Below are 25,883 nucleotides of genomic sequence, written 5' to 3' on the forward strand. Positions count from 1 at the left end.
TCCCGGCCGAGGTCCCCCCAGGGACCGTGGGGGAGCGTTCACGCCCGCAGTGGGAGCCAAGCTGTTCACCCCGGCTCTGGGCTTTGTCTCCGTCCCTGCCGAACGGCGAGACAGAAGCGGGATGGTGATCCGCGTTGAAATACTAAGGAGCGGGTCTGGCCCCGCGGAGAGCCGGCCCGGGCCGGGTTCCCCGAGAGTGGGGGCACAGCAACCCCCGCCACCCCTGCCCCTCTCCAGAGCCACCCGTGGGCTCGCAGCAAAAGGACTCGGGCTAGAAACCGGCCCTCCCCGACTCTTTCCCCCCGCGCTGCTCCCGGCCGGGATCACCCGGCGCCACCGGAGCCCAGGAAGCCGCCGACATCCCCGGAGCGCTCCCGGCCCGCAGCCCGCCACGCAACCCCTCCGTGGGCTCTCCCGACACCGGGGGGCCCTGCTCCGGCCCCCGCAGCACGCTCCGACACAGGGCGCTGGGAAAGAGGAGCACGACAAATTCGGCGGAAACCTTCGGGTTTTATTGGAAAGGAAAGGTCTGCCTTACCTGGAACCAGGCTCTCCCCTTCTTCCCCTCATTAAAAAAAAAAAAAAAACCAACAACAAAAAAAAACACCTAAAAAATCAAACGGCTCTGGGTAGAGCTGGAGAGAGACATTTTGAATAACCTGGTAGCAGAAATTAGCAGGAGGGAGAATAGAAAGAAAACAACAACAAAAAAAATCTCGGGGGGAAAGAAAAAAAAGATTCAGCCGGATATTTTTCGGTTTGTTTTGTTTTCGCTTATTATTATTTTTCACTATACTGTATTATCCTGATGCAATAAAGGCTGGTTTGTAATGTAATTTAAAAATATATATGTCCAAACAAATAGCAGGGCCAGAATATGACAAGTGCATTCAGCATTATAATTCAACTGGGCTCCACCTCCATACCGCCTCCTAATTAATGGGTCTCCGAACTTGCAAAAGCCTGCATTGGACAGAGAGAGAGAGAGAGAGAAAGAGAGAGAGAGAGAGGGCGAAAAGTGTCATTGAAGATAATTGATTACCTCCCAATCAACAATAACTTGTTAGCAATAGTCAATTACCCCATCTCTTCTCGCTTCTTTCCCCCTGGTCCGAGGTCTCGGTACGAGGGCTGCTCTTCCCCTCGACGAAGTCTGTTTTTTCTTTTTCTTCTTTTTTTTTAATTATTTTTAAAAATTACTTTGGGGTGGGTATTAGCTTGAGGTGGGGGGGCAGGGAAAGTGCTGTGATTTGGGGTGTTTCTTAAAATAGCAGCTAGAAAGAGAAAGAAAGAGGAGAGACAGGGAGAGAGAGAGAGAGAGAGAGGGAGAGAGAGAGAGAGAGAGAGAGAGGAGACAGACAGGAGGGGGGGAAATCTCCGACCCAAAACCCTGGGACAAGAGGTACGGCAGGACCACCTCTCGGCGAGGGACCGACGGCAGCTCTGCTCCGCTCCGCGCCCGCCCGCCGCCCTGCCCGCCCGGCCCGCCGCCCGACGTGGCTCTCCCCGGGAGGACCCGGGGCTCCTCCGCCGGAGTTGGAGGTGGGCTTCAACTTTTGCTCGCTGTCTTCGCCGCCGTCACCCCGCGGTCCCGCCGGGGTCTCCTCCCCGCGGCAGCGCATCCCCGTCGCGGGTGGGGAAGGCAGCCCCGTGCAGCCCGGCCCCACCATGACTTCCAAAGAAGAACCCAAGCCCTCCTCGGGGGAAGAACGGCGGCGGAGCCCCTTGGATCACCTCCCACCGCCGGCCAACTCCAACAAGCCCCTCACCCCCTTCAGCATCGAGGACATCCTCAACAAGCCCTCGGTGCGGAGGAGTTACACCCTCTGCGGAACGGCCCACCTCCTCTCCGCCGCCGAGAAGCACCCCCCGGCCGGGCTGCCCCTCTCCGGCCGGGCGCTGCTCTCCCAGACCTCGCCCCTCTGCGCCCTGGAAGAGCTGGCCAGCAAGACCTTCAAGGGGCTGGAAGTCAGCGTGCTGCAGGCGGCCGAAGGTAAGCCCGTCTCAGAGTAGGGGGTCCTCCAACGGGTGGGTACCCCGCTCCTCCCCACGGCCTGGTTTTCCTTGTCTCCTCGTCCCCCGCCATCTCCCAGGGTGTCGCATGGGGTGGGATGAGGGTCCCTGGGCGGCCCGTACCCGGCCGGTACCCGGCAGCATCCTCCCCCGTGGCCCTCGGGGTGCGGGAGAGGGGGCTCTGCCCCGCTCCCTCCAGATACCGACGGGGCAGGGGTGTGGGGTCCGGGGGCTCGGGTCGGGGTGGACACGGGAAAGCGGGGACAATCTGGCGGCTCGTCGGCAGGCCGGGACGGGATGACCATCTTCGGGCAGCGGCAAACGCCGAAGAAGCGTCGGAAGTCGCGGACGGCCTTCACCAACCACCAGATCTACGAGCTGGAGAAGCGGTTCCTCTACCAAAAATACCTGTCGCCGGCGGACCGGGACCAGATCGCCCAGCAGCTGGGGCTCACCAACGCCCAGGTCATCACCTGGTTCCAGAACCGCCGCGCCAAGCTCAAGAGAGACCTGGAGGAGATGAAGGCCGACGTGGAATCGGCCAAAAAGCTGGGCCCCAACCCCGCCGTGGACATCGTGGCCTTGGCCGAGCTGGAGCCCAGCGCCGAGGGACGGGGCAAGGCGCGGCCCGGGTCCCCGCCGCCGCCCCCCGCCGCCGCCCGGGAGCCCGGCGCTCCGCCGCCGCCCCGCCCCGCCTCGCCCCCCACGGAGCGGCCCCGCAGCCGCCGGGACAGCGAGGAGGAGGAGGAAGAGGAGGAGGAGGACGTGGAGATCGACGTGGATGACTGAGGGGCGGCCGGCGTCCCCCCCCGCCATGTCCCTCCCTCCCCATCCCGACAGCTCCAAACCGGCACCCTCGGCCCCCATCCCGGCCCCGGCAGCGCGGCGGGGCTGCTGCTCCCCTCGGTCGGAGCAATAAGCAATAGAACCCCACCACAGACACACACCCCCCCATTAATTTAGGGTAGAGTCGATATCCCTCCGCCTGCCACATCTTCGGAACGGTGCAATTACGGACGGCTTCTGTATAAATATTTAAACTTATATATTGGAATTTTTTTCCTTCCCCCTTCTTTTTGAGGTTTTGATTATTATTTTTTCTAATAGCTATCAGTGATGATTATTTTATCTATAAGGGAGACGCGTAACCTTGGAATAAACCTGGCTTCCAACAGATGTTTGGGAAAGCAGTTGTTTTCAAAGACTTCCGAAACGAACCACTTTAGAGAAGATTTAAGTTAGGCTTAAAACGGCAACAGCAAAAAATTAGCCGCTTTCCTTTCCTTGCATGTTTCAGATGTGCACGAACTAATTTTTTTCCCTTTAAAAATATTTTTTTTTTCTTTCGCAATCTTGGGAACTTGGGGCTGGGTGATAATGCAAGTTGAAAAATATATACTTTCTTTTTTTCCTAGAGCATAGAGATTTGTCTCCAATGCAATTTCTGCCTCATTTTAACAATTAAAAGCTATTTTTACCATTTTCTGCTATTGTTGTGCTTTTATTAAAAAGCTGCCTTTCGTATTTTTGATATGAAGGTGGTAACAAAAAAAAAGGAAAAATAAAAAAATCCTAGAATTATTTTTTACTCTTTTTAGAATTTTTTGCATGCTATGGAAATAAAAAAGTACAAATCCCCAAATCAATACATTTAAATATTACACTATAAATTTAAAAAAATGTACAGATTTAAGACCTGGTTTTGTTTGAATTGTACAAATTTTAAAAGGCCTGCTATTTAAGTTCCGATAGGGACAATGTCGCTTTATTTACTGTCTCTTAGAATTGTACAGATAGCTCTTTTTTTCCGATACAATAAAATCCTTACCATTTTAATATACTTTTTAACGTCCTTCATTTGTGACCGAAAAAACACGCCGCCGGTCCGAGGCTACACCGGACTTTTCCCCCGCAGGAATCTCCCTTCCCGTTTGTATTTAAAGTTACTGTGAGAGCAGTACCTGCGAGAAAAATGACGGGAAAGGAGAACACGAGCTAGACCAATATTATTCTTTTGGGGTTTTTTCTAAGTCTATTGCCAGGCAGAGTTTAGCAGGGGAAGAACGCGGAGCATCGATAAGGCCGGAGGTGCGGGCAGCGCTTCCCGGGCGCGGGGGATGCGCGGCGGCTGCGGGAGCGCGGAGGGGCGAGCGGAACCACCGGGACCCCGGGACCCTCCCGCTGTCAGCAGGGCATTTCCAGCCTGAAGTTGCAGGGCAAAAAGAAGGGCAGGAAAAAAAATAATTGAAAGAAAAAACAAATCCGAGCGGCAGCAAGGAGTTATCAGCGATTTGGACAAAAGGAGCGGAGTGTGCTGCGGGGGGAGTTGCCCTCCGCCTGGCTGGCCAGGCCTCCCGCGTCTGGGCAAAAGCTGCCACGGGGACACAGGGATGGAAAATGTTTAATTTCCTCCCTTTAGTTATTTTTCTTTTAATTTCCTCCCTCCTTTTTTTTTTTTTTTTTTTTTTTTTTGAGGGGGGGTGTTCCATTTCTTTTTTTTTTTTTTTTTTTTTTTTCAGCCAAAATTAAAGCTCTGGTGAATGTGTTTTCTCTTGGCAGCGTGACTTGCCTTTGGAGTCGAGCAACGTGTGTTTCTCCCTATTCTTTGTAAAATTTATGTGAGAAAGGCAAATCTGGTGTACAGTGGTGGAGTCGGCAGAGGTGTCCAGATAAGACAGGGTTGGTTTGTGGGTTGGAGTTTTTTTTTTTTTTTTTGGTCCAGTTTCTCCGAGGCTAAATAAATCTTTCTCCTCTTTGAGAATGGATGGGGTTGTAATTTTTAGCGTAAAGCATGAAAACTGGGGACAAATGAGCCCTCTTCTCTGAAGTGACAAGCGACAATGGAGCATATACAGCCTCCTGCGGTTCGCCATGCTGAAACAAGCGTGCCCCTCCGCAGCAGAGAGAAGGCGAGCGCTTGGAGACCATATGGTTTTTGAATTTTCTTCACAATTTCCAGACAATTTGATGGATTAGGTTAACCCTCCCTTCCACTGTTTAACTCCACAACAATGGGAGCAGAGCTGTTCTCCCTTCGTCGGGGCATCTGTGCGCTTCTATTCTTTTTTCTTTCTCTCTTGGTATTTGGAACAAGCCTATGAATTACAATGAAATTCACTTTTCTTTAGTATTATTTGGAAGAGCACTTGTTTTCCGCCACCTCCCGCCCCCACTTCGCCATCCCCTCTTTTTTCCTTTTTCTTTTTATTCTTTTTTTTTTTTTAACCTCCGAATGATAGCTTTGACTTCTGTCCAGATCTCTCGGAAAGCCTTCAATCTTGTCCTTAAGTGTTTTTATGCTAAGCAGGGAAATCGTAAATGCTGAGAAACTGTGACATTTATGTGAAGATCTAGTTAAAGGGCTTTATTTGTTTTCTTTATCTGTTTTTTTTTTTCCCCATTCCCTCTCTTGTTCCCCCTCCTCTCCTGTCCCCTCCCTCCCCCCAGTCTTTTATTCTTTTGTCTTGGAATGGATTTAATGAGGCTGCAAACAGTACAATTCACTATAACCAAGAAATAAAAAAAAAAAAAAAAAAAAAAGAAAGTGGCTGGGTGTATGGAAAATAGGCTGGGAGTTAATTTGGGTTTCTGATCTATTGACTTCTGAGTGCAAAGAGAAGAGATGCCGGGCCGCCTTGCACCCGCAGAAGTTTACCACACGTGGCTGGGGCGGGTTAGTAAATAAAGCCTCCTCCTGAAGATTTGTAGCCTGTTAATTTGGCTAGCCCCCTATTTCCAGAAAACTGGGATTTTGGATGTTTAATCTGCGTTTTGACAAACAAAAGATTTTCTTTTTAGCTTAAAAATGAAGCTCTGGCTTGTGCCCGTCGTTTGTCATCCAGTTTGAAATGCGCCGTTCCCTAGGATCACCTACATGAGTAGATCTATTGCTCTGGGTTCGCTCTCCCTCGAATTTTAGATACAATACGGGGTTTTGTTTGTTTGTTTGCTTGTTTCCTTTTCGGTGGTATGTTTGTTTGGGTTTTTTTTTTTCTTGTTTCTGTTCTTTTTTTCGGGGGAAAAGGGGGCGGGTGGGTGGGTGTGGGAGTGGGACTACTGTTTGTCGGCTGGTTTGGGTTTTTTCCCCCGCAGCAGCAAGAGGGACGCGGCGACAGCGCTGAATCGTGCCCTCTGGGCTGACCCAGCCGCAGCCCTTCCCGGCCCACTCGGAGGGCTGCTGCCATGGACGCGGCATGGAACCCCTCCTGCCCGCCCCAGACTCCCAGATTTACCCCAAATTAGGGATCTCCGGATCTGCCTCGCCGAGCCACGGGCCGCCGGCCGCTCCTGTCCGTGTCCAGCGCTATCCCGGAGAAGAAGGGTGCTGGGCCGAGCCCCCCAGCTGGAACTTCTTGGCCGGGGACACCTGGGACAGCAGTCCCCTTGTCTGGCCTTCAACCTGCCCGCAGTACTTCCTGCACGGATTCACAGAGGGGGCACAGTCCGTCCCGTGTCCGCTCCCGGCAAACCCGCAGCGTTTCGGAGCTCCTCGCCCCTAGCCCGGTGCTCCGTGCCCTGGGCACTGGCTCACCGCAGTTCGGCCTGGGAAAAGGTGGGCACGGGGCAGGGAGAGACACAAGTCTTTCCCAAGTGATTCCCGACAAGGAAAATAAAGGCGTTAATCCGCTTAAACACCCCAGGTCCTGGCCCGGAGAGGTGAAAACTAGCAACTGGCAAAATGGTGTGCGGGAACATGGAAGCGCCTTGCGGGAGCGAGCGGGGGCCCCGAGGTCGCTCATCACCCGCCCCGTCGGGGGCTGCGCTGCCCCGTGTCCCCCGCGTCGGGGCGGGCGCGGGCACCGGGCGCGGGCAGGTGCGGGCAGGGGCAGCGCGGACGTGGGGACCCCCGAGGGTTGGGTCCAGCCCGCGCCTCGACCACCGCTGTTCCCTCCCCGGCAGAAACCCCATTTCTCAAACGCAGGAGCCGGACATGCCCTCCTGCCTGTCGCCCTGCTCCCGCCCATCCTCCCGCCCCTGCCATACCCATCCTTCATCCCCAAACTTGACACTGCCTTAGATTTCGTTTGGAGGTGTGAAGGGAGCGGGAGGGGAGGAGGCGGTGGGGGGGTGTTGTCTGCTTGGAAAAGGCACTGTTTAGTGTTTGCGGGGGGGAGTTAAGCTTTTTTTTTTTTTTTTTTTTTTCCTGAGGGGGGTGGAGAAGATCCATATTTGATCTTGTTCACTTCACACAGGGCTCCCAGACGGAGAATAAAGCCCCCTTCTGAATTATCCAACAGGGTTGAAGCAGGTTGAGTCAGTGAAATTCAGTTCCTTATTTTATGAGGTGTCAGAGCTGATGTCGAATATGGCAACGATAACTAATACTACAGTCTGAGGGACCAGAACGTGGTAATTAATCCCAAAGACTTAAGTGTATTTTAGTTCAGGAGAAAAAAAATCACTAATTCAATCGTCCGGAAAATTGAAGTTTGATGCATGAGTCTCTGCTGAAAGGAAAGGCTTTTTCTTGCCGATTCTGGGGTTGGGGCAGGAATCGCAGCCTGTCTCCTCCGCTCCCCGGAAAGACAGCCCCTGTACAGGGCCGCTGCCCGCCCGCCCCCAGCCCGGGGCACACCGGGGACCGGCAGGCTGAGGTGACACAGGGCTCTCCTCATTCCCTCCATGTGTCACACCGTCTCCCCGCCCGCCTCCCGCAGTAAGCACTGAACATTCACGGCCGTATCGCGACCGCTCCCTGGTATCGCGACATGTGGAAAGGCTGTCGGGAAGCGCCGCGCGTCCCCCCAGCAGCTCTTGGCCTCCCACTGTTCCGTACCTTCGGCAGCGGCTCCCCTGGGGTACGAGCTCTTTGCCCGCCTGCCATGCCCACACCCACTCCCCACACCCTCCCCGCGGCCTTCGGCCCCGGGGCAAGGCCCGTATCTGCTTCCTCGGCTCTGCGGCACTCTGGGGGGCGCTGGGGACACCGGACCCCCTTCCTGTGCCCGAGCGAGGAGACGGGCACCCTGGGGCACCCTGGGGCAGCCCGGGCAGGGCCGGTGCCGCTTGGAAACGGAAATCTCCCGGCGCTGTGATATCGGTGGGGCCGCGCTCGCCGCATTCAGCCCCACGGCCGTGAGCATCCTCCTCCGAGCCGCTCGGCCGCGGACACCTTTCAGCCTTCTCCAACTCCGGTTTCTCCTGCGGGCCAAAGCGGGGAAGCCCCGCCGGACCACTCCTGTCCCCACTCCCTGCCAGGCTCCCCGCTGTCCCGCGGGATCTTGAGGGTCCGTCCACCCCGAAGGGCTGGGCTGGCACCCCTGGGGTATCCATGGGGTCTGGGTGTCTCTTCTGCAACGAGGGGCGGTACTATCGACGTGCGCACCGAGGGGCCGGGCCCTTCGCCCTCCCCGTCCAGGTGAGCCCCGGGCGGGGGGAGAACAGAGCGCGAAATCTTCCCTCAGGCTGTCCGGCGAGGTGAGCCTGTCCCGGGGGGAGGGATTTCCTCCATGTGTCCCCATCCCAGGCCCGGTTTCCCGAGGGGAACATCTCCATTGCTGGAGGAAGGGACTGAGGCCCCCAAGGGAATTGTGCGCAGTCCGGTTGTGCAGGTCATACATGGAGGCGGCAGCAGAAGGTATGACGTCATCGGGGCTCACAGTGACTTCATCACCCGTCCCACCGAGGGCAAGTGGCCGTCGGAGCAGAGCCCTCGAGGGGACTGCCGTCAGCTCCGAGCCAAGAGGGCCCTCCCAGAACCGGTTGATAACATAACAGAGAGGGGCGATGGATGCGGGGGAGAGAGAGAGATGGCCGGGGACTCTTCGCTGCTGGGATTCCTCTGCCGGCAGCGCTCTGGTCCTCAGTCCCTACCCCGGACTCTGCTCGCCCCCTCGCCCATCTCGCCGCACCCCCTCCGCAGCTCTGCTCGCCGAACGCATCGTTACGCTACGTGGAGCCGGGCCAGGGGGTGCGAGGGGGTGTAAACACGTGTACAGCCCGTACTGGTAACACGTGTGAGGCCGTGTCCACACGCCCACCCCCACGGCTGCAAACTGCACATCTTCACCGCACTTCGAATTTTTATTCCCCGCGTCCGTCTCCCGGAGAAAGAGTCCGAGCGCTGCCCGCTGGGCGCGGGAAGAGCCGGGGCATCCGGAGCGGGGGCTTAGCTGCCGTTGCCCGAGGCGGAGCGGCATCCCCACACGGCGCGGAGCGGACCCCGCGGAGCTCGCACCGGAGTGCCCGGCCGGTGTTAAATCAGCCCGCTTGGGCTGAGGGAGGGAGAAACAAACGGGGAGAGGAGAGAAAATGATTGCATATTTAATGAGCTGCTCGGCAAAAGGTGGTTTTGCCGGGATGGCACCGGCGGCAGTCCGGGTGGCGGGGCCGCCGTGGGGCCGCACACCCACCCTCGTCCACCGGCTCACACGCAGGAACCATCGTGTGCTGAAGTCGTTATCATTTTTGTTAACTTTTTATCGACTGTTTGCTAGATGGCATGTCACTAAAGTGTATGATTTGAGATGAAAAATTAGACAGATTAACCCGAGGGGAGAGCCTGATTGATTACTAAATAGGATCAATTTGAAAGTTTTAGTCATAACGTTTCTGTAGAGCCCCTTAATACTTCAAACTTCAATTTTACGGGCTATTGAACTAAGCATGTTCCTGACAAAATTGATATATGTATTAATTTGCTTTAACTGTTGATTAATTACTCTCCACTGAAAGAATTATATGGAGCTGTTTGCCTCAGATTTGCATATTAATCAAATTCTAGTTGATAATTCAGTTGGTGCGATGGATTTGGAGATGGGAGGGGGCCGAGCCAGGGCAGGGCTTGCAGGAAAGAGGAAAAAAAAAAAATATATCGCTAACCTCTGCTTCCTCCCCAGGTTTTCCATCTCGAGTCCCCTCTCTCCCCACCTCTGTGCTCCCCTCACTGCTTAGCTGCCAGTTAGTGCATTAAAATCAAAGATGCAGAACGCGCTACCCTGGCTATTTGGTGAAAACAGAAATTGCCTGTCCGGTTTTTATGATGTTCTCAGCCTGAGAAGGCTGCACTTTAATGTGTCCTGTCAACATGTCTGGGATTTAAAGGGAAAACGGCACAATTTAGCGCCGGGTAATTAATGACAAAGCGCCCCGGCAGTTACGATGGCACCGACGCCCTCAGCCCCTCCGGGTGATGCCCAGTCCGGGAGGAGCATCCACGGCTGCCGTCGCCCAGCCTCGACGGGGTGAGAAATGCTGTATTTCTTGCTCGGTGTAAGGGAGCGGGCCATAGAGCTGCTCTTCCTAAATGGCGAGCAAATTAACAGGAAAATAAAATTAATTGGAGAGGCTCCGGCTCGCTCTGCGCCGAGGAAAGATAATGATGTGGGAACTGGGGAGGTGTCCGGAGGGTGACATCTCACGGAGGGGGACGCGCCCTGAACCTGCCCGACTCAGCTCTCCGGTTTCCCCACGGCGCATCCCACCCGGTACCGGCCCAGCTCGGAAGACGGCCGGCAGCCGAGACACGGGGAAATAAATATATCCCGGTGTGCGCGCAGCTCTACACGCGCGGAGACCCCTCTTCCTCCCGCCTCCGCCTCCTCCCCACCCCTGCGTCCGTCCGTCCATCCTTCCTGCAGGAGCATCCCTGCAACTCCCGCACTCTCTGTCCGAGTCTCTGCTGCTTCTTCTTCCTTAAACCTCGACACGCCCTCGCTGCGGATTGTGAGGGTCTGGTTATAGGAACTTTTCCACCCCCCCACAAATATATGGATTCAAAGGGTAACAGTGTAATTAAAACCAGATAATTAATGAGACAATATTCCTACAGCCTACATCTTTAATGAACAAAACCCTTCAGGGCCAACGTGCTTTTCCAGGCTCATTAAAGAGAATAAAGTTGTGGGGCTTATGTACTTCCCAGTGTGTTAATAATAAACCAGCAGTGTACGCTTTTTAAAAGCATAGGAGCTGATACTTTCCACACCTTGAAAGAGCCTCACAGAGCCTTCTGGGACGCTTTAAATATTTTAAATGCAAAGTAAGGTTCAAAGGATGCTACGAATCTCCCCTCCCGTTGTATTTGAGGGGCTGCGCAGCAAAGCACTCTGCTGATTCCGCGCCTTTTAAGCAGACCCAAAATGCGGAGAAGGAAGGAAAAAACGAACAACTGTTCCCTGCAACTGCATCTTGCAAACTTTCTGTAACTCTTCGTTTTCTCTCTCTTTCACTCCCTCCCTCTCTCTCTCCTCTCCTCGGTGCTGTTTGGCTTCGGGAACACACAGCCACCCAGGCACGTACGAAATCCCTTTGTTTATTTCCAAATATATTTAAGAAAATAACAGCCCTGGGTTTAATGCTGAGAATATACAGCCTGTATCTGCTGCGTGCTTCTATACATTTAAGCTTCTTGTTTCCTCCCAGATCCTTCCTGTGGAAGCTCCCGAGGTAATATTTCCATTTTAGTACTCTGCAAGATTCTAACTCAAATTGTTATTGCTTCACATTTTTAAAGTTTACTTAGCAAAAGGCCCGGCTAACGTGAGCTGCTTGCAAGCTCGGAGAGAGACGAAAGGGCCTTGCCTTCAGCTACATTCTGCAAATGTGAAGGGATAGGGGCTTTTAGGGATGAGTTATACCGCAATCAGCTTAGTAAATCTGCATGCAGAAAGGATGCTAATTAGTCTTAATAGTCTACCAATATGCCCCAAGACTGGAGACACAACAACGTAAATCTGCTACCGATAAATATTTTTAATTGTTAAATTTACTGGAAAGAAAAGTGTATTTTTCCGTAGCGAACGCGGAGGATGCGGCGGGGCCGGGCTGCGACACGACACGCTCCGCTCCTCGGCGGGGCCGGGGCAGGGACAGAACCACCCTGGCAGGGGCCCCGGGCCGCCCCGACCCCCGACGTCCCCCTCACCATCCCCCCCAGCCTTGCCCCCGAGAAGGAGGGGGAGCGCCTACTTAGATTGTGCTTGGTGAAATTAGTGATGTATCACGTTAATTACCACTGTGATCTTAAAATGGTTGCAGGCTCAAGGAAAATTAATGGAAATCCAAATTCTAATTATGTGGCTGGTGTTAAAGAGTTGAACTAAATACCCGGGAAGGGAAATTGGATGATAATGTGGAAAAATGCTACATTTTCTGGCTGCTTGTGGGTATTGCATCATGAAGCCTAATAAATGCATTATCAGAGATACTGCTGGAGGATGATCTTTGGGGATACAAATGGGGAAGGAGGTATGGTGATTCCTGGGATAACTGCGGAAAACCATGAAGAAATTCCGAGAACCGCTGACTTTGCTCCATCCTTGCCCGACGTGTGCGGGCCCAGCCCTGTGTGCTGGGGCTTGCAAGGAGGAGAGAAGCGGGAGCCTCAGGGAGGGGGCACTCGGGGGCGTCCCCAGAGCGGGGCTGCAGCCGCATGGCCCGGGCCGGCTGTCCCCGCCACGCCTCTCTTGCAGCTGGGGAAACTGAGGCATGGGCACGCATCCCTCCGGGCTGCACCTCTCCGATCCCTGTGCATCCGCCCCGGAGTCACCCAGCAACCACACATGGAGGAGTAATTAATTAACACAATTAAGCTTTCGGAACCCGAGGCTGAAACCCGGGGGGTGCAGAGATAAGCCGCGGGGACACGACACCGAGTGAGGCAATGTGTGTCACGTCCGACCCACGCGTGTCCGTGGGGAAGGAAGGCAAAACCACCTTCCCACAGGCTTAACTCTTCCCTTGCTGGCCGTCTCGGGGTCCCGGGTTTCAGTGTTAGGATCTCAGCCTCATCCATCACCGAGTTAAAAAAAAAAATCGAGAGGGAAACCAATACAGACAAACACATCAAGACTCAGGAGTGGCGACCCTTGGAAAAGGCAGGGTCCAACCAGATATGAATCATTTTTCTTTGCATAGTTTAAAGGAATTACTAGTGATATGCACGGCTGTCACTGCAAACTACATTTATGGATTTGCAAGTCATTTCCATAAATCAGCTGCATTGGATCCATCAGAAGAGCAGAGCCCGGCGTCGGTGCGAAGATGATGGAGCTCTCTTTGAACGTATAATGAAGTGTTCCAAGGGCTGCAGTTATTTTTCTGCTTGTTAAGGATTTTTTTTTGAAGGGGGAGGGGGGCCTTTTCGAATTTGATTTTAAATTAAAACGTCGCCAAGAGATGCTTTATTGGTGATCACCCTTATGATAAATTTATGCTTCAATAATTACTTTTCACGGGATATCGATTTCCTCTGGCAAAAGCCTTTCTCCCTCCTTCCCAACCCCTGTTTCCCATTTCCCGAACAAGACAGTGCTCCCCTACTGCCTCCCTCTCCCCCCCGGGAATGTCTCTGCAGGCAGAAACACGAATGGGGCAGGGGCAACCGAGTGGTCACGTCAAGGAAGGGAGCAGGGATTCCACACGTGAGCACTCCGGTGTCTGGGGGAGTCCCTGAAGCCCCCCAGGCCCTCCCCAGGTTCAGCAGGCCCATGGATGGTGGGGGAAACTTCCCCCGGTTTGGTGGGGGTCCCTCAGAGGGACGCAGGAACCTCCCAGGCCGCAGCAAATCCCCTCATGCTCTGAGTTGTCCTGACTGCTGGGGAGATTGGCACTACTGCTCCACGGCACCCCCGCCACTCCCTCCCCTGAATCCAGAGCAAGCCTCGTGGTGAGAGCGTGCTGCCGGTCACAGCAAATCAGGGGTTCCCTGTGCCCCTCTCTGGCGCGGGAGAGGGTGGCTGCCGCCTCCCGCGGTGCCCCCAGGGCTCACACTTGCCCCGGCTGCTGGGAACTCCCCAGTGCCTGGCCTGGGAAGGGAGCACACAGAGCAGCCCATGGCAAAGGGGAGAGCTCACTTCACTGGGGCCATAGCCCCCAGGATCAGAAGTGCTCTGAATGGTGTCCCAGCCTGCAAACACGTCCCCTGCCAAGGAGCCAGCTGCCCCCTCCATGCCACCCCCAGCAGGCACGGCCTCACCAACACCAGTCCCACTTCTCTGTCCCTGCAGACCCACTAACCCAAGCTGGAAAAACGCTCAGTCAAGCATGGACATTCAGGGAGTTCAGGGCATCCAGTACAGAGGGTCCATAATTGTTTCACAGCCCAAGGCAATGCCAAGGCCACACTGAACTACCACAAGTTTATTGCACAAATGTTCCTTATCTTCAAAAACATTAATATTATAGCCAAACTGGAGTTTTCCAGGATGCTGAAATTATTCTAATCTATCACTTCTGATCTGTCCTTCCCTGACAAAGTCAATATTCCTCTCAGCTCCCCCCACTCCATTTATTATGGGGATAACCTTTCCCTTGGAAGGGACTCACACCTTGCTCAGAGATCAGAGCAGTGAGAACAGGAAACCACAGAACATGTCACCACAGAAATCTGGAGCTTGTGCCAACTGCCTCAGAGGACCCTTTCACAGTTTTTTCTGCTCTTTACATTAGTATCTGGCTTCTATTCTCCTCTTGATTAAAAAAAAAAAAAAAAAAGTTCCTTTATTTGGGAACAGGAGCATGGTATTTGATGGAAAAGTCATGTGACTGTGAGCTCATCTTGCTGGCTGTGGAGAAGCCAGTTATCTGTAAATGCTGGCCCACACACAGGAGTTTATGGGTGTTGGCAGCTCATGTCCTAGCCCCCACAGCAAAAATTTCAGGTACTGCCACGTGAATGGATCATCTCATCCCCTACCACTACTGCCACTACTACTATTTATTATTATTATTATTATTATTATTATTATTATTATTATTACTAGTACTACTACTACTACTATTACTACTACTACTACTATTACTACTACTATTATTTTAAAGCAGTGGATTAGATGAATGAGCAACACTTCCCCATTCCCAAACCTCAACATCAAACCCAAGTGCTCCAGCACCTGGTCAGGGCAGGGTTAACCATGTCCCGTGCACTGAGGGTAAGGAAAGGCCTGTGACCATAACCAGAAAAGCTATGGTGGGGACACAGGGCACCCTGCGCACCCCTGCCTTGCCTGGTCTGGCTTTGCAGCAAGGCCAGGGGATGCAGCATGTACCCTTGGCCAGGTGCATGGTCTCTTCCAGCTGGGTGCAGCACCCCTGCTTGTAGTTGCCACTGGGCACAGGAAGGAACACCGCTCTTTTGTTTCCTCTGGTGTGTCTGCAGTAATTATTACCTTTTCGTGCAGCTGGGGTCACTCGTGCTTCCCGAAATCCCATGCACTGCCAAAGATGGAGCCGCCATGGTATTGACATGGGTATTGACAGTTCCAAATCCGTAACAGAGACTGGAGCAAAAACTGGATCCAGTAGCAGTTGGAGAGGAGCGATGGATGGGCTGCCCTGTCACATTGCTTTTGTCCTCAGTGATGTCAAGCCTCTAGGCCCCTGCTGTGGACAAGGCTCAAAGTGTCTCTGTCCTGCACCAGGTGCCTCCTCAGCAGGGCAGAGCGAGTCGAAGGACCCCCAATTCTGGCTGCCCGCAATTACGATGTGTTAGACTGGGCTGTTAATTGTCCTGCCTTCCCGGGGTCCCACTTCAAGGCCACAGCTTCTCCAAGCTCACCTCACCACATCCTTACAACACACCCGAGGGCATCCCAATGCTGCTTTGCCTGGGACAGCAGAGGAGGGAGCTGGGACGAGCGCTGCGAGGGATGTCAGGGGTGTGAAGGGTGTAAGGGGTGTGAGGGCTGCCAGGGGTGTGAGGGCTGTGAGGGCTGCCAGGGGTGTGAGGGCTGTGAGGGCTGTGAGGGCTGTGAGCGCTGTGAGGGCTGTAAGGGGTGTGAGGGCTGTGAGGGCTGTGAGGGCTGTGAAGGACATGAGGGCTGTGAGGAATATGTCAGTGGGAGCCGTTTCCCGCCGGAGCCGCTTTCCCGCCCGGCGCTCAAAGCTTAGGCGAGGGGGACCTCTGCAGGCGGCACGGCCACCCGATCCCCAAAATACGGCTGGCATCCCCCGTGTGGGACTGAGCAGGGCGTGCTGCTTCCTGCCAAACGGTTTTAGTAAGGGGAAAAACCCTTCTAAAAGTTGAAAGGCGAAAAGAGGAAGGGTTGCGCGAGCAAAATCCCCCTTTTTCTGTGAGGTGAGCAGCCACTTCACATCCCACAGAGAAATCAAGTCATGCTTTCCAGGGCTTGTGACATTACTAACGTCACCGTGTGAAGAAGAATATTGTCCCCCCGTACGAGGACCTGAGGAATCAGGATGCTGCCACAGTAATGCAGTCTGAAGGGAGAAACCCATCCCCTGGTTCACAGTCATTTTGGAGAGGATTGGCACTTAAAGTGACACCAATGCCACAGATGTCAGGGGGAGGATGGAAGGTGAAAACCAGGCACAGGGTTAGATGTGATCTGATGTCTCAGAAACAGTGGGGTGACACAAAAGCAAGCAGGTCTTCCTAGTCAATCCAGTGAATGCCCCTGAGTCTCTGTCCTCCCAAATTTAAATGTCTCATTGAATTTCAGCCAAAACGGGACTAGGGACATGACAAGTAAATTCAGTCCTTGGGTGTTTCAAATCCTGCTGCTGTCAGGAACTGATCTTTGGAGCACTCACTGCTGTGTGCATACAGCTCCTTTATAGCCAGGGTCACCTCTGGCAGAAATTCTCCTGCCTCCAGCTTCACCCCCAGAACCAAGAGGGTTGCAGTGTCCCTAGGTCACTGCCTGTCAACTGACAGGACTTCACACCTAGAATGAAGTATGAAGTATGTGTCCTGTCCCAACTTTCCAGCTGCTTGAGACAGTGTTCCCCCTTCACTGCTCACGGGATGTTGTGTGCCCAGCTCTGAGGCTGGCAGAGCTGGCAGCATGAAGTACTACATATGTACTGGTGGACACTCCCCAGGTTATTTTCTGCTCTCACGTTCATGGGCAGCAATCACTCTCCAGGTATTAGCCCTGCCTCTAGAGCATACAAATGAGTATTACAACCCTTTTACTTCCCATGAGTATTTTCAGAAAACTAATAATAATTTGAAGGAAAATATAATGCTTCACAGCATGTTGATTGTTTGTTTTTGTTGTTGTTTGTTTATTTACACCTGGAGAGTAGGGAGTATCACAAATCATGTTCCTTTATGCTCATGCTGACAGCTCCCCCCGGTGTCCTGTCCTTGCACATCTTTTGCACAGACACCCTTATCCAAGCCAGGAATGATTGGTGGAGTCTTAGAGAGGATGGAGTCAGATTCTTTGTGGGGTATTGGGAAAAACAAAAGGCCAAGAGACACAAAGAGTGACAGACATGTTGCATCAAAGAAAACTGTGATTACCTATAAGAGAAAGAAACTTTTCACATGAAGGATCCCATGGTACTGACCAGAGATCCAACTTTGAAGTCACTAACCATGTCAACATTCAAAGGTTTACTGAACTGAGAAACCTGACCTAGCAGCAGTGAGCCCTGCTCCTCAGAGAGAGGGCTCAATCACACTTCCTGAGGTCACTTCCGATGTGAATTATATTATTATTCAATGATGAAGCAAAAAAATCCCTGACTGCTACTCCTGCATCCCTCTCATCCATCAGTGCTTTCCTGCACACCAAAATGAACTGGAGTGGTCAAGCAACTTCTAAGTCCATCAGCACAAGTACCAACACAAAACCAATGTCACATAGCTTGTAATTCACTTCTATTTCTCGTTTCCTTAAAAGTTATTATTTTATGATCTGCTAATGTTTTTCCCAATTAGTCCCATTTACTTTTCACCTAATTCAACCACAACCCTTAACTGTTTGATACTAATAACTTTAATTTCGCTTCCTTGTGTCTTTTTTTTTTTTTTGCCCTGTAGGAGGAATCAGCCACAATACCCATGAGCAAGGTTGCAAAACAACTTCTGCCCTCCTTCTTTGTGCCCTGTTCAGCCCATGCAGAAACCATGGCCATGAGGAGAGGCAATCTTCCCTATTAGATCCATGAACACTCCCAGGGAAAGCAAAAGAATAATTAGGACTGCAAGATATAAAGACACAGACAAGATCACCCCAAAGTGAGAAGAAATAATAATCAACTGATATCTTGGTTCTGCCACCAGGACCTCCTGTTTCATTTAACTGATACCTGGGTGAGAGATTTAGGGCTGGGCTCTGAGACACCTCACTTTGGAGTTGTGACAAGTCTCCCCCTCAAAATCCTCTTGCAATGGGTTTGGCGGTAAGAAAGTTGAAGGAGTGGTAAGGTCTCCAGGAGAAACTTCCCAGGCTTTCTACCCTCTTTCTACTGTGCTGGAGCCTTGATTTTGATGCCTTCTCTAGGCTCCCCTTTACAGTAGGGAGGATGAGATTAATGTTCCAGAGACATGGAAAGAAAGCTTTTGGACAGGAGATTTTTGAGGGGGAAACAGGGCAGGTATTCCACTACCTGCAAGCATGGCTGGAGCCTGCGTGCACAGCACAGACTGAACCTTGCTCTTCTCTTAGCTGGTGTCCCCAGAGCAAGGCACAAGAGCCCAGCAATTCTTCCTGAATGGTGCTCAGTGTCCTGGCAGAGGCTGCTTGTGAGGCCCTCTCAGTGTCTTTGGCTGGCCCTGAGAGCCCCCAGGACTTGGGCAGAAGGAACCCTGCTCAGGCACAGCATGCACTGTGAGCTCTGTGCCTGAGCAGCCCTCGGGTGCTCACCCTGCCAGGACAGGACCTGGGGCTTTCCATGCAGTTTGCTGATGGGTGTGGGTCTGGCATACAGGGGCACAGGAGTCCATTCACAAGCTCTGGCAGATGCCTACCTAGACCTTCATTTTTTTCCAGGCTTTGGCTCTCAACCAAGGCAGGAATCTCTCTTCAAAGGAATAGTGCTGAAAAAAAAATTCCATTTCTTAGCCAGTGATACAGAAGGCAAATAGCTCATACCAGCCCCAGAGGTTGTGGAGTTCATCTCATATTCTTTTTCATCTGCAATGCTCAAAAAAACCAAAACCCTAATGATCTGATTTTGATGAAGTACTCCACCATGATTGCTAATTGCTTTCCCATTAGTCCTTGTTTTTGAAAGTAAAGCTGGATTTTGTTGGAAAAGCTCTGAAAATCTTTCAGGGTCAAGAGGTGTGGCTTGCTAGCAGCAGGAAGGTGCAGAGAAATAGATGATGGGTATGTGCTAACTTTTCAGATTATTGGAAAATATCCCAGTGAAGTTATCTTGTCCCTGCTGCAGACACAGGCTCTGAATATTGCTTGTCCTTGCCTGGCAGCAAGAGAGTGCAGCAGCAACATCTGTTGGCAGCAGAGGGGATGCAGCCATGAGGGATGGGTGCTCACTGTCCCAGGGACCTTGCCACTCCATTTTCTTTGCATAAGCCTAAAATTATCAAGTTCTAATTGATGGGAAGAACAGAGAGTTTGAAAAGCTGTGTCTTATTAAGAAAGTTTATTCTCCTTTTTTCTTAGAGTTAATGAACTGCTGCCCCAACCAAGGCAGGTGGAGAAAGGTTTCTGTGAGTAAGAGAGAAAAAAGGTGTGTCAGAAGGGGATTAGTTGGAGCAGAGCCTGCCTCTGAGCAAGACAGAGGGCGAGGCGACCTTGCAAAGCCTGTCTGGGCCATTTTCTCAAGCTCTGGGAAGAAGACTGTAATGGCAGTAGTGGCACAGGAGAGCTGCATTCAGAATGGAAATTAATTTTGCTGTAATGCCTGCTGTTGCTGCTGCTTACACAGCAATGAACAACGGCTGTCTAGCCTTGAAATCCTAAAATCCTCCAGCTGTCCCCAGCCCTAGGGAGCATGAGCAAGTCAAATGGAGGCTTTTTCATACCAGGAGGGCTCTTGCTCTGTGGCCTACTGGGAAATGTAGTTCAGTTCCTGCATGGCCATTTCACAGCAGCCTTTGCTCCCTCTGGTTAGCAGAGCCTGATGTTTGAGAACAAGGAATTTTGTGAGGCAAGGTTGGGATGGTTCCTTGGGTTCATTTGCTCCTTGCTACAGTTGACCATCCCTCTCTGTGTGGGATTATGAGATATTCCCTCTTTGCTAGGATGTCTGAGGGGAAGAGCTGCAAGATGTCCTTTCTAGGATGCTGCTCTGCAACTCCAACAGAGAAAGACAATCTTGGTGGTGAGGGGCTTGCCAAATCCTGCCCACTGTAGAAATAAGGGTGGGCAGAAGCAAACAGGAGACATGGCTGGAAATAAGGCATGTGGACAAAGGCTGTCCTGAACAAAGGCTGTCCGGGGCTGCTACCCTGAGCTTGTGCTTGCCTGCCCCACAGAGTCATGAGGTTAGCTCACCCTTAACCAGGGAAAGGTTCACACTGACACATCATAGAAACAAAAGTGAGAACAGTGCTCTAAGCACTGAAGACTAGGCTAGTGAGGGGCAGGGCAAACAGGGACCATTTGGGGTTCAAATGTCGCAGAAAAGCTTAAAAACTGCAAGAGAAGAAGAGGGAAGGAAGGGGGCATTTGGGGTTCAAATGTTGCAGAAAAGCTCAAAAACTGCAAGAGGAGGGAAGGAAGGACTTGGCCAACCACTCACAGATGCTGCATGTGACCAGGTATGTAACCCTGGCAAAGCCAGCAAATTTCCAGCATCTGGCAGAAAAAAAATAGTGGGTTTGCACACTCTTGAGTGTGGGGCATATCTTGAAGAACATGAGACTGGATGGGTTTGGGGGTGTTTCATCCAAAATAGGGAATTTGGACTTTTTGCATTTCTTCACGTGGCTTTTTTTCATTTCCACCAAAGTTTTCTTTCTTTCAGTAAGGAGATGTGAGTTCTATCCAGACTGCGCCTCCCCATTTTCCTCCTCAAAATAATAACAGCCTCATTTGCTAAAGGCACTATAAGGATATTAAGTGAAAATGAATCAAGTTTAATTCAATTGTTATTTTAGGAGCTTTGCCTCGTCAGGGTTTTGCAAAGCTTCATTCTTCCTCTTGCTGAAGACCAGCTTTAACACGCCCCTGCTGAGATGTTGCTGCAAGCCATGAACCCATCACGCTGGGAGTTTTACTTAATGCTTAGGGTTGGATTTTATTTAGCTTAAATGTCAGAGTCTGTCTGCGATGCTGCTGGAGGAGAGGGAAGAACCAGAGACTGGTTAGCTCAAGTCCATCATATGCAGCTTAGAAATAAAATTAATTGTCTGGCTGGTGATTTCTCAGGCAAAACCCCAGCACTTCTTTGCTCAGAAAGCACCACATCACTGCTGCCCTGCTTCAGAGAGGCTTCACCTGCATCAGGTCTCATCTGGATCTTCTCCACCTGTTGCAGTACCCTTTGGATCACCAGCACATGCTGCCAGGGTGGGAAGACCTGGGGAAGGATTAGTCTGCATCTGCAGAGCACTCATTTCACCTGCTCTTTACTCTTTGTACTGGCTTTAAATGCAATGCAAAACACCCAAACTGCATTGGGGCCTGCCCTAGTCAGGAACCACTCCCTCATCCCCAGTGAGGCATGAGCTCCACCCAGGACAAGGAGAAGCTTTGAAAAGGGGGAAGAGAGGAGGGAAGGCAGGGACAGAGGGACCTGAACTACCCTGGGACTAGTGACCATGGCTTGGCTATGTGGGCAAGCAGGCTGTTGCATGCCTGTAACCACCTGGGCATTTAGAGAAAATTCACAGCCCTGCACAGGACTGGGGCATGAGGGAGAATGTGACGCTGAGGGGTGAGAAGAAGAGGGCTTCAGACTCCCCCAACTCCCAGCAAAAATTTCAGAGGAGCTGTCAGCTCCCATAGCTTGCATGCTGGAGCTGTAAGATCCAGCACACTCCTCCTCCCTCTCATTGCTGGTTTCTATAGCAGAGGAACAGAAGGAAGGACAAGACCCCAAAGATAAAAACTCACACAGAGTGCTGGGACAGCTCAGTGTCAGCAGCAGCAAGCAGAAGGAGGGAGCACTCAGAGCAGGGTTCTCCCAGCCCCTAACCTTGCTGAGAGCCAGCACCCAGGATTTATGGAAGAAAAGCTTGGAAGTGACCTCTGATCCACTCCAGCAGCAAGCGCGGACTCAGATGGCATTACAGCTTGATGTACAGCCAGCGGGTCTGCCGGGCAGTCTCCTGTGAGCGATGGCTTGCGATATTTCTGGAGTTTATACCTAGCTCTCCAGCTCGATGGGCTTTCTGGCTATGATTTGTGCCGTGTGTAGCTCTATAAATATTGAGCTCAGAGAATTATATATGGCGACAGCCCTACAGCACTCCCGGTGATATATCCCTGCGTTTGTGGTTGTAGGCGAATAATTTTAGTTTGAGTGGTGTGGCAATGAGAACAAGGAGGAAGTAAAATAAAAGAGTAATTCGAGTCCAAGTGAATGGCAGGGAGCATGCGTGAGGCTCCAAAGCCTCTCCCACCAATCACTCAGGGAATTGACAGCCAGGATAATTTCCCAAATTAGTTACCTTATCCCGGAGTACTGCTGTCTGCAGAATTAAGATAACTCACCACTTTGCTGAAAGGATGTGTTATGAGAGGGCAAAGAAGGAGCAGGGGACAAGGCTAGCACTCCAAGGACAGGGTCAGACCATCCCTGCTGGGGCATTCCTCAGGTTGGAGCATGTGTCTCGGGGTGGCCATTGCAGTACAAATGCATTAATGGGCCCATTATACTTAGATTTCCATCTCTGTACTGTTGCAGACTTGGACTACCCGTGATTCTCAAAAATTCAGTTTGCTAGTCCAGTGTCAGTTAATAACACCAGCAATAGATTAATGCAAAGGAGCTGAGTCTCATGCTCCCCTGGAAAACCCACATGTTCAGCTCCCTCATAACCACCTAAGGGCAAAGACATGGTCCTGTCAGAACATTGGATGAGCAAGCAACAGGCCAGGAGCAGGAGACACCATTTACAAGGAGCTGGAGTGGTTTCCTCTGATTTTGTAAAGAGATGAAAGGTCAACAGAAGGCAATAACACTTCTTGGTAACTTTGTATCAGAACATAGTGCAGATGTTTGCAATCACAGCTCTTGCAGACACAAAGGATGTGAGAATTGATCTGATTTCTTCCTCCAGAAAATATTTAAGATACATGGTAAGAAAACCTACTTTCACTGAAAGCTGTTGCTTTAACCTTGAAAAGACACAAAGGGTTCAATGAGTTCAGGACTTGACACAAACCAATTTGGGGTTAAAGTTGCAACTTCTAACATGCTAGAAGCCTTGCAGGGCTGGGATTTATGGGTAGGTTGTCCATCAAATCGCCCCTTTAGCCAAATATTGATATCCCTGTAGGAAATTTGCAATGAGTCAAGAAGGAGGAGTCTGAAGCACAAAATAAGGGTCAAACATGTTGTGCCTGGGAGATCCAGTAGGTCAGATGAATAGTTAGAATGATCTGCTGTGGCCGGAAAATGTATTAATCTCTCACCCACATGAGTCACTGGAACATTTCATATTCCTTCCTCCATTTCTGGATGACTTCCCCACCTGTGCAGACCATGTGGTTCTGGAAGATGAGACCTGCATACCAAAGCCAGTGCCCTAGCATAGATAAAGAACCCAGACTTTCTTGGTTGTAGCCCTGAACATTTCCTTGCAATGTTGCCGCCTGCTTTGGTGGAGTGACTTGATCCTAGTGCAGGGGTAACGTTCCCTGGGCTTCTTTTGCAGGGACATGAGGGGTCTCCCATAAGCTGCAGCAGCCAGCAGAGCACCAGAGAGCCACTGGCCTTTGCACCAGTATCCTGTGGAGGAGGTTGTCCTGCTGCTGCTGCTGCTGTGGGAGCCAGCTCTGCTCCATGATCCCATGGCCTGGTGCAGGCTGTGGCTAGACAAAGGCACCCTGCAGGCAGCACCATCTCACCCATCCTCCTGCTTCTCACTTGGTAGTGCCCATCTTTTCCCTTGTATCAGCCAGAGGGGCTGATCTCCCTTGATAAAGACCATGTCTTTAGCTTGTTTTGTGCCATGAACAACCTGATTCTTTATCTGATGAGCCCTCTCTCTTGCACCTCTTGGTGTCTGTACTGGTGGTATTTTTCTCCAATAAATGAGGCTGGCTGCTGCTGAGCTGCAACTGTCCTCCAACTGCACTGATAATTCATGTGAGACTACATTTTGCCTTTACCTGAAGCAGCCAAATACACCTATGAGGAGAAATTAGCTGTGAGGAGAAATTAGCTGCTTCAGTGGCACAGCTCAGTTGCTTGGGAGATTCCCAGTGCCTCCAGGAAAAAGAACTAAATGAGGCAGCTCACTCAGCAAGTGTCCTCCCCAAGGAGCATGGCTCAGTGCTCTGCTCCCCTGCAGCCCCACCAGAACTGATGACCGTGCCAAGCAGGATTCATCAGGGCTTTGTCCCACAGTGTTGATGCTTTCTCCTCATTGCAGGAAACAAGGCACTACAGCAGGTTGGCTGTGCATCCACCTTCCCTGTTTTCTACCAAACTCAAGCTGTTTCTGACTCTTCACTGCTTTTCTATTGTGTACATCAGTGAGTAGTCTCATCGCCCCAAATGTCTGGCCCAGCCATGGCTGGGATAGGGGGTGGAAATGGAGTCTGGCTCCCTGCATGCTCATCTAGCCCCCAGAACAGCCCCCAACACAGCCCTTTTCTCCCCAGTGCTGGCAGGTCTCTGTTGGACAAAGAGAAAAGGGGCACCTGTGAGGCCCCATCCAGGACATTCATCACTCAAATGTTGGCCAGTGTGAAACTCACCTTCAGATCCCCATCCCAGTCTGGCTGGGCTGCTGTCAGCTCTCCTCTGCCCCAGGGAAATCCCATTTGGGGCCATGAGGAGAACATAGGCAGAGAGGACAGAGGTCAGCCTGACCTTGAGGAGGGCCAAGAGAGTGGCCAAGACTGGACCAAAGAGAACAAAACCTATTAGGCAAAGAAGAGAAAGTTCAGTTGATAGACCATCCAGAGAATGTTTATCCCAAATTTCAACATGTCTTTTTAGATCATTTTGGCCTCTGCCCTCTGGGCACAATTTCACTAGTAAATGTTCTGTGGAATAAATGCCAAGTGATGGTGAAACACAAATAATCCCTTCTCATAAAGAATTACTTTTCTGGTGAATACTGGGCTATAAATGCAGCTTTAAAAAGCAATAACTTGTTAAACTGACACACACAAGCAGACCCCATTATAGTCATTTGATGCAAGCCAGGAAAAAGTGCCTCTAAATCACATAATTATTTCAAGAGACAAAGGCATTTGCTCAAACTGGTTCAAATCACCTTTGGGGAGGGAGGAGTGAAGGTTTGTGTCTGCACCATTAAGTGCTTTGAGTTCCTGCAGCTCACCCCAGACTCTTGTTTTAATAGCATTAAACATATGAATATGTGATAATAAAATACAGGTGGTTTCCTTGAGCTTTATTGACTTTGTTTATCACAAAGACAAAAATCATTGCTTGATTATTTATGTGCTTGAGTGATTATTTATGTGCTTGAGTGATTAACAGGTTTTTTATTTTTTCTTTTGATGAATGCAAGCAGCCTCTTGGCTGTCCTAGAGAACTGTTGCAGCCACCTGTTTTGATCAAAGCTCATCCCTCTGCTTAAAAACCCCAGCTGCTTGTCCTCAGTATTTACTGCACTCCATGAGCCAGGAGGCAGGGGTGTGTAGCCAGGAGAGGGATGGAGCCAGACCCCTTTCTCCATGCCTTGCTGGAGCTCAGAGAGTCGAGGGCCTCTCATTGTGGCTGCAACCCCCCCCAGTGGCCCTGCCCACATCACACTCCCCATCCTGGCACTGCCCAGTGCACCCAAACATCCTGCAACTTACCCAGCACATGAAACATCAGCACATGGGATATCCTATGGAAAGTCTCACTTCCTAATTCCAGTGGGGAATACTAAATAGAGGGGAGTCCATTGCTTGAATTTCTCAGGGCTGGCTCTTTTCAAGAAAATGCATGCAGCTGTAGTGCTTAGGGACATAATTTAGGGATGGACCTGGCACTGTTAGGTTAAGGTTGGACTCCATGATCTGTGAGGTCTTTTCCAACCTAAATATTTCTGACCCTATGTCCACTCCAGGGCCAGGCTG

At 51.5% G+C, this 25,883-nt stretch overlaps 1 protein-coding gene across 1 annotated transcript; it reads left to right on the top strand.

Moving 5' to 3' along the window:
• Nucleotides 1–1,034: 1,034 nt before the first annotated feature.
• On the top strand, nucleotides 1,035–3,689 carry LBX1 (ladybird homeobox 1). Its single transcript, XM_071446223.1, has 2 exons — nucleotides 1,035–1,993; nucleotides 2,300–3,689. Exons 1-2 carry the CDS (start codon nucleotides 1,669–1,671, stop codon nucleotides 2,800–2,802), a joined length of 828 nt encoding a protein of 275 aa, XP_071302324.1. The 5' UTR covers nucleotides 1,035–1,668; the 3' UTR covers nucleotides 2,803–3,689.
• Nucleotides 3,690–25,883: the final 22,194 nt, after the last annotated feature.

The sequence above is a fragment of the Agelaius tricolor genome, unplaced genomic scaffold (genome assembly GCF_023055355.1).
Source record: "Agelaius tricolor isolate 1412-34295 unplaced genomic scaffold, bAgeTri1.0.p SCAF_22, whole genome shotgun sequence".
NCBI classification, from domain to species: domain Eukaryota; kingdom Metazoa; phylum Chordata; class Aves; order Passeriformes; family Icteridae; genus Agelaius; species Agelaius tricolor.

Bases quoted from the DNA above. Each gene is read 5' to 3' on its own strand.
- LBX1 (XM_071446223.1), top strand. From the start codon at position 1,669: ATGACTTCCAAAGAAGAACCCAAGCCCTCCTCGGGGGAAGAACGGCGG. The intron at 1,994-2,299 runs GTAAGCCCGTCT...GCTCGTCGGCAG, and splicing joins CGTGCTGCAGGCGGCCGAAG to GCCGGGACGGGATGACCATC.